The sequence below is a fragment of the Myotis brandtii genome, unplaced genomic scaffold (genome assembly GCF_000412655.1).
Source record: "Myotis brandtii unplaced genomic scaffold, ASM41265v1 scaffold38, whole genome shotgun sequence".
NCBI classification, from domain to species: Eukaryota; Metazoa; Chordata; class Mammalia; order Chiroptera; family Vespertilionidae; genus Myotis; species Myotis brandtii.
Genome location: NW_005364596.1, coordinates 3,395,843 through 3,406,644, shown reverse-complemented (window position 1 = coordinate 3,406,644; position 10,802 = coordinate 3,395,843). Strand labels below are relative to the sequence as shown.

General features: G+C 42.3%; 1 protein-coding gene across 5 annotated transcripts in view; it reads right to left on the bottom strand.

Annotated features, from left to right (window-relative positions):
• PAPSS1 (3'-phosphoadenosine 5'-phosphosulfate synthase 1) overlaps positions 1-10,796 on the bottom strand; it is a 120,024-nt gene extending 109,228 nt beyond the window's left edge. For 3 of the 5 annotated variants that reach the window (XM_005872422.2, XM_014544738.1, XM_014544740.1), the window contains exons 1-2: positions 10,689-10,796; positions 1,433-1,547 (exon numbers count right to left, since the gene is read on the bottom strand). In XM_005872422.2, the coding sequence (XP_005872484.1) occupies positions 1,433-1,547; positions 10,689-10,748 (175 nt within the window). In that variant the 5' untranslated portion in view covers positions 10,749-10,796. Of the gene's footprint in view, positions 1-1,432; positions 1,548-10,101; positions 10,267-10,319; positions 10,524-10,688 lie in introns of those variants that run through there. The other 2 variants (XM_014544737.1, XM_014544736.1) reach the window with 2 other exon arrangements.
• Positions 10,797-10,802: the final 6 nt, after the last annotated feature.

Below are 10,802 nucleotides of genomic sequence, written 5' to 3'. Positions count from 1 at the left end.
GGCAGTTAGGGGGGACCAGGCCAGCAGGGGTGGCAGTTGGAGACGACCAGGCCAGAATGGGGGGGCAGTAAGGGGCGACTAGGCTGGAGGGGGGCAGTGAGGGGTGACCAGGCCGCCAGGGGGGCAGTGAGGGTGATCAGGCCGGCAGGCAGGTGAGCAGTTAGGAGCCAGCAGTCCAGGATTGTGAGAGGGATGTCCGACTGCCAGTTTAGGCCCGATCCCCGGGATTGGGCCTAAACCGGCAGTCGGACAAGCCCCGAGGGGTCCCGGATTGGAGAGGGTGCAGGCTGGACTGAGGGGACCCCGCCCTCCGTGCACAAATTTCGTGCACCAGGCCTCTAGTTTAACAATAAAATACAGAAAATTGAAACCTGACTCAAAGAAAGAGTTCATGAGTGAGCATGCCATGATAAAAGAACTGATGGTGAGATAAGTACTGAATTAGTTTACTTATAGAATTCAAATACAAACAATTACAGAAATTTAAGATTTGAGAACAGAATGTTAAGTGTTCCAAACATGGGCTATGAAAAAGTAGCAATTTAACAACAATCCAGTCTTAAAAATGAGGAGATGGGAAGATGTGAGAGTGTTGAATTCTTTCAGACAAAAACAAACAGAACTGTCTAATACTGAAACCAAAATGGAAACGTTGTTTTTAACCATTAGCAAAAATGTTTAGGGTTGGTAGTATCTAATGTTGACAAAGACACTGGAAAATGGACTCTCTTCCCACACTGTTAGTGGGAGAGTAGATAGGTATAAAATCTAAGTAGGCAATTTGGTGAGATGTATATAAATTTTGAATACACATTTATTAAATACACAATTCCTAGAAGAGAAAGTATCCATCATTTTTAAATCTATCTCCAAAATCTGTATGAATTTGCCTTCTCCCCAGCCTGCTATGGCTAAGCCCAAAGACTCTGGGAAAACCAACACAAGAACCAATCAGAGATAAAAGCTGAATGACAGGAATAAATTATCTCTATCACTCATTCTTTCTCTTCATATAGTTTTACATTATTAGCTTTTTTTTTTGATGAATTGTCTTACATTTAATCGATCAATATTACAAAGTGTTCATCATGCTACATACAACCTCATAACATCCAGGAGTGTGGGTGTCTATAAAAGGGGGGATTATTAGCATCTTGAAGGCAGAATCTAGATCTTATTTTTCATGCAAGTCTATAGAATGTAATGTAGTTATCAATTACAAGGTAGTTTTAAGATGCATCTATTTATTTTAACAATTCTTTAGGGGGAAAAAAAAATTACCCAAAGGAAATAGGTTATTAAGCAACTTTGTCTGTTACATGTTATCACACTCCAGATACAAGAACTGACCTCAAAATTTAAATATGCTTACTCCTAGCTCAAGGTTGTTGATAACACTGCTTTTGAAATAAGCTGGTTTATTGGACTATACCTGTGAGCCAAACTGTGCAACCACGAAAGCCACCTCTGGTCCCCACCACCTGTCCTCTCTTGTTCCTGCTGACATGATGAGCTTGGTAGGTGACATTAGTTGCTCTCTGCATCCCCTGGAAAAAGGGAAAAAAAAAGAAAGAATACTTGTTCACTTGAATCTTTTAAAAGATAAACATATGGACTCCATAAAGGAGCGTCTTTCCATCCAGCTCTTCAACTTCCAGAGACAGTCTTTTCTAAAATCTGCCTGAGAGGTGCCTAAGGTTCAAGATCTCTTTCCACAGCTCCCCGCTCCCCGTACCCTGCAGTACACAGGAGAAGGCACCTCTGCCCATCTGAGTCTTGCTATCACTCACTGCCCACACACACAGCTGGACAATTCTTTTAATAGGCACACCACAAAAACCACCCCCACCCATCCCCACTGATCACCTCATTAATAGATGTATTTCCAATATATATTTATATGTTCAATAACCACTTATAAAAATGATAAGATGGGTCTCCCAGCCCATTTCTTTCCAATAGGTTGATGAAGCAAACACAACTTTCCAGCTCTGCACTTCCAATATCTTAAGCAAAATACAGGGTTTCAAACACGGACAGCTGCACCTCCTGGAAGCAGAGGCACCTCCTCCTGTTTTAGCTCCCTGGCAGGCTGCTGAGGAGGAACAGACAGGAAATGGGGAAAGCAACAAGGAGGTTGCCTACAAGTTAGTGTCCTGTACTTGCACAACAGGTTTGACTGGGTCATTTTGTTTGGGGATATTTTTCCAAGTTACTTTGCTTTGGGGCAAAAAGAAACATGTATCTGGATGAATTTTAATTCATTTTAGCCCTATAACTTGTCTTCTGCTTTCCTTAGTAAATTGAGTAGAATGTACAAAAATTATCTGACAAGCAATAATCTACTGAAGATATGGCTGAGAGAAAATATAGATAAGCAGAGATCTTTTGCTTTAATCACTAGAAAAGAATGCTCCTACATTTAAAAAAAAAAAATCAGGCAGCAAATATGGCAGTCTGGGTACAAGGAGGCTTATTGTTTATGTATGTTTGATACTTTTCAATAAAAAAATAAACTTTAACCCTAACCAGTTTGGCTCAGTGGATAGAGCATCGGCCTACGGACTCAAGGGACCCAGGTTCGATTCTGGTCAAGGGCATGTACCTTGGTTGTGGGCACATCCCCAGTGTGGGGTGTGCAGGAGGCAGCTGGTCGATGTTTCTCTCTCATCGATGTTTCTAACTATCCCTCTCCCTTCCTCTCTGTAAAAAATCAATAAAATATATTTAAAAAATAAAATAAAATAAACTTTAAAAAAAGAAAGGATGTGCCACATTCTCCTCCCTCCCAGTTCTTTAGAATAAATCAAAAAGCACTTTTTAAAACTACTGAAACTGCAAGGTGCTGGGAATATGCCTGAACTTCATAAAGCACCTAAAGGCCACTTCCATATGCAATCTTCTTCTCACTGCCCTCCCCCTTTCTTTTTCTTCCCCACCCATTCCAGATAAATCCTTCCTATAATTCTAACAGAAAAATATAACATGAGTGACTAAGGACCAAGAGTGAGTTAAGTTAGTATTTCTTTCTGACTCTACATTCCTAGTCTTTGTCTTCAATGGCTTCGTTACGTGTTATAGACCCTGTAACATTTACTACCCGTATCATTTGTTTGTTATTTATAGACCCTTTAATACTTTTAGGTGTCTTTTTGTGCATATATTTTTTGACTTGCTTGGGGAGACAGATCAGGCACTCTGAGTGACATACAGTCCTTTGTGTGTTTTTCTTCCACAATGCCCATCCTCTCTTCTGGTGCCTAGCCAGTGTTCAGTAAAAGTTAGATACAAGGCATTTATTTTACAGCATGATTTGTATTCTCTGCATAACATGCAAATGAAATGATGACTAAACCCTTCAGAAATCTTAAATCTAGCAGAACTGGGCAATTCATTTCAAAAGAATCCACGACTAAAATGACTATGAGTCCTGTTGCTGGGCTAGACAGAGTCACATGGCCTCTGATGTCCCACTGCACCTTTGCTACACATTCTACAAACTGCTGTCCTCATCACACACACAAGTGGCCCTGTGCTTCTTTCTGAACCACCTTAATTTCCACGTGAGCTGTTTTGTTATTTTAGCCACTCCCTATGGGGCAAATTAAGTTTTCCTACGATGGCATTTAGAGAATTTCATGCTTTGTGACTTTACTAGGATTTTATACAGAACCCCGCATTTTTAGGTGAAATTTGTAAAGGCACAGAGCATATACCAAATAGCAAGAATAATTCAGGACTTGCACTTCTCTCACCCATCCCACAATCTACCTTAAACTGACTGCTCAACAATGTCTCTCTCCAAAGAGAATCCCTGTAACAGGCACATTCCTTTTAAGTGCCAAGACATAATTTGGATAACACTGAAGAGATAGTAATATACAATAAGAAGAAACACTCAGTTCACAGAGTTATTGATGACTGAAACCTTTAGTTCAGTTACTGATAACTGAAGTTAGTTTTTGGACAATACCAAGCCAAACAGCACAAGTGAAGATCATACATTCCTGAAGGTTGAGAAAACTTGAGAAGGCTACACATAAGCCTTGCAACTACATGCACAAGTAGCAACACGGATTGCATGGCAGGAAGCGGATCAGGCCCTACCCCAAACCTCCTGAATGGGGACCAAACGACCAGCATGCTTATCTGATCGCCATCAACTGTCAGGCATGCTCTGCGTATATATGTTGTCTCCACAACTATTTTGTTTTAAAAACTAAAAATATTTAAATATTTACCTAATAGATTTTTTTATATCAATACCTTCAACGGAAGGGCCCTGGACAACCTCCAGGTGGGGAGCCCAGCCCTAAAAGATTCCTAGAGGTCAGAAATGAGTCTGGAACTACCTGTTCATTCATTCAGTATTGTTGATTGATCCCTTCTAGATACTGGGGACAAAAGAGAACATACATTTCAGGGAAGGACACTGACTACAAACAGATAAAGAAATCATTGCATGGTCACAGACCGTTGCCTCAACCATGATGACAGCAGGACAGTCCCCACATATATGAAGGGAGTTCAGAGGCTGGCAGCCAAAAGCTCACTAACTTCTACCGGAAAGGTTGAAATTAACTATTACAACCATGAGTGCACAGAAAAACTTCTACACAATTGCTCACAGCAGCATTATTTGTAACTAGAGGCCCGGTGCACAAAATGCATGCATGGGGTGGGGGTCCCCTCAGCCCAGCTTGCACCCTCTCCAATTCAGGACCCCTCGGGGGATGTCCAACTGCCAGTTTAGACCCAATCCCAGGGATCAGGCCTAAACTGGCAGTCAGACATCCCTCTCACAATCCTGGACCACTGGCTCCTAACCGCTCACCTGCCTGCCTTCCTGGTCACCCCTAACTGATCCCTCCTGCAGGCCTGATCGCCCCTCACTGCCTCTGATGAACAAAGGGTGGTATATCCACACAATGGAATATTCAACTATATAAAAGGTTGAACTACTGATACATGCTGCAACGTGAATTAACCTTGAAAACATAATGTTAAGTGAAAGAAAACACACACAGAAGGCTACATACTGTATTATTCCATTTATAGGAGTCTAGAACAAGGAAATCCGAAGACACAAAGTGTATTATTGGATGTCAGGGGCTGGAAGTGGGGGGAGCAGGAAGGTAGGGAACAATTACTAATGGGTATAGGGTTCCATTAGGGGTGATGAAAATATTCTCAAATTACATATTGGTGATGGTTGCACAACTCTGTGAATATACAAAGACACACTGAATTGTACACTTTAACACAAAAGAGAGATAAAGACAAAGGGAAGGGATGCAAACATCAAAGAAAGTAGAAAGAATAAGAGAAAGCAACCTAATGGCTGCATTCTTCTGAAGTAAGAAATGAACTTCTATAATGTATAATATCTTCACTAGTTTCACTCACTTAGTTTTACTCACTTATTTGGTAAAGAACTGTGTTCTTAGGAAATGATATTTCACTAAAATGATTGCCTCTTAGGTAAGTAACAAAAAGAAGCATTATACTCTTCATGTGAACTAATTACTTAGTACAGTGGGGCCTTGACTTACGAGTTAAATTCGTCCTGAGACCGAGCTCGTTAAGGAGCTCCTTAGGGAGCTCGTTAACTCAAATTACTCTGTCAACTCAATGCAAAAAATCAGCGGAGAGACAGCTGGTATCTCAAAAAACTCCTTAGTCAGGACACTCTTAAGTCAAGGCCCCACTGTAATGTGTTTTTAAAACAATTCAGGGTTGGAGTTTTATTGTTGGTATGCTATGGGTAATTGATCCATCTCAGAGCAAGAGATGGTAACTTCCAAGTGGGTGGAAAAGGGAATTCTAGTATCAATTGGATTTTATTTTAAATTACTACTTTTGCATATAAGTCTTACATAACATTTTCCCCTTTTGTTAAGTCAAAGCCGAGAGTAGAGCAAACTTTCTCAGCTTCATAAATAATGACTTTCTGGCCCAGATAATCTACTGTTGAAGCTATCATGTGCATGTAGAATGTTTAGCAGCACCTCTAGCCTCTACTCGCCAGAGGCATGAGCGTATGCACAGGGACACACACACACACACACACACACACACAAATTGTAACAACCAAATATGTCTCCAGATATTGCAAAATGTCCCCGGGGGTGGCAAAATTTTATCTGGTTGAGAACCACTGGTAAAGACCTAATCCTCAAAATTCTATGTAACAAAGCCAGGCTGGGGAAGTTTATTTCACGTTTCAAATTTAGAGAAGCAACTGTGCTAAGGGGAGGCTAACAATGCTGGGTGCCCTGCGAGGAGCCAGAGCTCAGAATTGCCTACAATCCTGATAGCAGCCACTATCTCTTGAAATGTCCTTGTCCTGGTAAGAAAGTAAAGATAAAACCAAAATACAAATATACATAGGTAAGTAGAAAAAATGTTGGCACCCAGCCCAATGTGACTATCTAGACCTGCCCTGTTGTTCTGAGATGATGAAAATGGTCTATACTGCATGTCCAATACAGTGGCCAGTAGCTACATGAGGCAATGCAGCACTTGAAATGTGGCTAGAGAAACTAAGAAACAGAATTTTTTATTTTATTTAACTTTGGCTAAATTTTAAGTTGCCACAGGTGACAGGTGGCTACCAGATTGGACAATACAGAGCTAGACCTTGCTATCATTCTTCTTCTGTTGTTGTTAGTCAACATTACAGAATACATTCTTGGTGCCCTAGGCCAGTGGTTGGCAAACCGCGGCTCGCGAGCCACATGGGGCTCTTTGGCCCCTTGAGTGTGGCTCTTCCACAAAATACCACGTGCAGGCGCGCACGTACAGTGCAAAGTTGACTTAAAACTTTAAGTAAAGTTTATTAAGTTAATTTTAGGGAACGTTGTGGAGTGAAAGAAGATGTAGTGTCGAGGATTGAGAAAGGTATGTTGAGATGGTTTGGACATATAGAGAGAGGATGAACGAAAGGAGATAGACAAGACAAGTATACAAGACGAGTGTGGATGGGAGAGTTGGAAGGGGTCGACCTCAGTGAATGTACCTCAATCAGGTTGAGGACGTTTTTAGCAAAGGCCAGCTTAGGAGTACCCTAATTAAGTTAATAACAATGTACCTACCTATATAGTTTAAGTTTAAAAAATTTGGCTCTCAAAAGAAATTTCAATCATTGTACTGTGATATTTGGCTCTATTAACTAATGAGTTTGCCTACCACTGCCCTAGGATAGAGCGTCAGCCTACGGACTGAAGGCCAGGTTTGATTCTGGTCAAGGGCACATATCTTGGTTAGAGGCTCTCGGCCCTGGTCGGGGGCATGCAGGAGGTAACCAATCGATGTGTCTCTCTCACATTGGTCTTTCTGTCTTTCTCTTTCCCTTCTACTCTCTCTAAAAATCAATAGAAAAAAATATCATCAGGAAAAAAAAGCGTACATTCTTGGTAAAAAGTCCAGCTTTTCCTCTTTGGGCAATTATTCCTGCAATATCTCCCTGGCTTCTAGGATGGGAAGATCAATACCTGCCCCTGACAACAGCCAGGCCCATGCTCCAAAGAATGACTATACAGGCCTCTCGGTTGGTCTTTAATATGCTGTGTGTTCCATTCCTGCACTCATTTCATTTTTGTACTACCTCAATCTCCCCCAAAATCCAGAATGGGCAGCTGGCCTTCGATAAAAGGCATCTAACAGTATAAGGGGCAAAATGTTCAGAAAAGGTAGAACTAGTAAAGGGAGAATTATCTCATTCATTTATTTGTTGCTTTTTAATTAACAGTCTCTCAAGTAGAATGTAATACCCGTGAGAGCAGAACCCCTTTCTGTTGTTTTACCACTGCATCCCCAACATGTGGAACAAAGCATGTCCCAGGCATGTCCCAAGGCATGTTCCATGCATACCTCAGAGATATCTCAGGTTTGGTTCCAGGCTACCACAATAAAACCAGTAACAGAAATGCTTGGTTTCGCAGTGCACATAAAAATTATCTTTACACTACAATGCAGTCTATTTAGTGTGCAATAGCATTATGTCTAAAAAAAAAAACACTGCATAAATAATTTAGAAATACATTATTGCTAAAAATCATAACCATCAACTGAGTCTTCACTGAGTAATAATCTTTTTGCTGAAGAAAGGTCTTACCTCAATGTTGATGAAAACACAGTATCTGTGAAGTGCAATAAAATGAGGTATGACTGTAATTCATTTAAACCTCATTATAACCCTATCTGTTTTCCAGGGCTTCCACATCTGGAACAATGTCTAATTTCTCCAGCACACAGTCTTCCTGGAACACCGGTTTTATCATGTAATAGGAACATTAAAGGTGTATGGGTTCTTCAAATTTGTGTCACTCTCAATCCTGGAAACACGGTGGGTGTTCCCTACTGGGGCAAAAAAGACTTACAAGGCCCTGAAAATTAAAAATTCTAGCCTCATCAAAAATCTCCCACAGAATGCCAGGCCAGTGTGGCTTAGCAGTTAAGCATCAACCTATGAACCAGGAGGTCACGTTTCCATTTCCGGTCAGGGCACATGCCTGGGATCCATAGTGTAGGGCATGCAGGAGGCAGCCAATCGATAATTCTTTCTCATCACTAATGTTCCTATCTCTTTCTCTGTCCCTCCCTTCCTCTCTGAAAACAATAAAATACGTTTTTGAAAAAATGTAATAATAAAATAAAAATATATTTTCAAAAAATCTCCCACAGAATCAAGTCTTAACACTAGAAGCAAACATTAACAACTGCATAACCTAGTCCTAGCCAGTTTGGATCAGTGGATAGAGCGTCAGCCTGCGGACCAAAGGGTCCCAGGTTCGATTCTGGTCAAGGGCACGTACCTTGGTTGCAGGCTCCTCCCTCGCCTGGGCCCTGGTTGGGATGTATGCAGGAGGCAACCAATCGATATGTTTCTCCCACATCAATGTTTCTCTCAGTCTTTCCCTCTCTCTTCCAATCTCCCTAAAAATCAATGGAAAAATATCTTCGGGTGAGGATTAACAAAAACAACTGTATAACCTAGTCCCAGCTTATCGAATTTTATCTCCACTCCTCAACAAAAACTCTCCAGAGTAGTTAAACTCTTAGTTGGTCTTGGAATAAAAAAATAATTCTTATTCCCAGCCCTTATTCACACAGCTCCTCTCTGCCTCAGAAATTTGAATACATTTCTCTTTTGTAAACCCTCCTCAAAACACCCAGGCTAAATTAATCTCTCCTCCAAATTGAAAAAAAAAAATTTGTCTTACACCACGACTGTGGTCAAAATGACAAACTCATCACCTGGCAAGGTCATTTACAACCCCAATCAGGCCATGAGCAACAAGAATGCAAACACTGAGTCCCTCATTTTTCATCTTTTCTACGTCTGGCACAGGTCTCTACAAAAAATATGCACTTGTTTGGCAAATGGAATAGTAAATAAATGAGCAACAGATGGTGTAACTGAAATTACCTTTAAATACTTTAACTGAGTCCCCTATTCCCCTAACCAGGAAATACTCAGGGTAACAGGAGCAGAGTCAACAATTTTATGACACTTTGTTGCACTTTCAAATTATCTTCTTTACCCTTCAAAATAACCCTGTGAAGAACACACGATCATACCCTTCTTTAGTCAATTGAGGTTTAAAGTAAAGTTATTTTCCTCAAGATCACACACTAATAAATGGCAAAGCTGGTACCAGAGACCAGGCCAGCAGTCCAGTAAGTGCTCTTCCCAATGTTCGAACCCGCCTTCCCTTAAAACCTAAGGAAAAGATAATAACTAAATGGAGAAAGCAATCAGGTGAGCATCCTTGGCAACAACAGATATGGAAAACGACTGACTGCAAATGAACATTTGCCTGAAATGATTTGCAAAGGCTGCATTTAAACCTCATGATTCTGTTGCACTGTGAAATAAAAATGTCCACCTAAACCTAAAACCAGCGCCTTTTCAAAGAGCCAAAGTGGACACCACCTCCCCACCCCACCCAGAAGGGCACTAATGGGTTTGGATTAAGGCTGTTTCTTACCAAAGAATAAGGAAGGAAGCAACCTAAATGAGGACACACCATCCGACCATCAAAGCCAGCTGGCTGTCGTTGCTAAACGTTATAAACCATGAGTCTTCCCACACCTTACCGTCTCCAGGAATCGTGTCTTGAAACTCCATGTAATGTCAGACATTCCCATTTTACACCGAGCCACAAAGAACCTCAGTTCAGTGAATTCTCAACTCATGAATGGATACATTGTTGGGCACCCTCTCTTCACACCGAAGCGCAGCAATGGAAAGACTTGGAAATGGACACAACCCTGGGTAACTGCGCTGGCAGAGCCAAGAAAAACCAGCAGCTCACCCAAAGACGCCCGCCTGCGCCTCCGCCTCCGCCCTCTGCAGACCTTCACGCCACTCCAGGGGATGCAACCAGCTCCCCTTTCAAAGGTGCAGGTTTCAGCAGCCGCCGGCTCTCTCCGCAAAGACTTTAATTCGAGGTCTCATCTGAGCCGAGGAACCGGGGAAGAGGACGTTCTTCCCACTGAGGGCGGGTCGGACCGCAGCACGGCCAGCCCCCGACCCGCACCACCCACACCCCGGTTGGACGGCGCTGCGGCCTCTGGTACCCATCCCCGGCGCTCCGGGGAGGATGCAAAGGAGGCGGAAGGCAGGCAGGGGCTCCGGAACCAGCGGCAGCCGGAGGCTCCGAGCCTCCTCGGTCGCCACTCACCCAGTTCTGCACGTTGTTGCTCAGCTTGACTTTCTTGTACAGGCTCCCGGGTCCCTCCATGGCCGCAGAGCGCGCGCGGGTGCCGGGATTCTCAGCGCCCGGAGGCCGACAGGA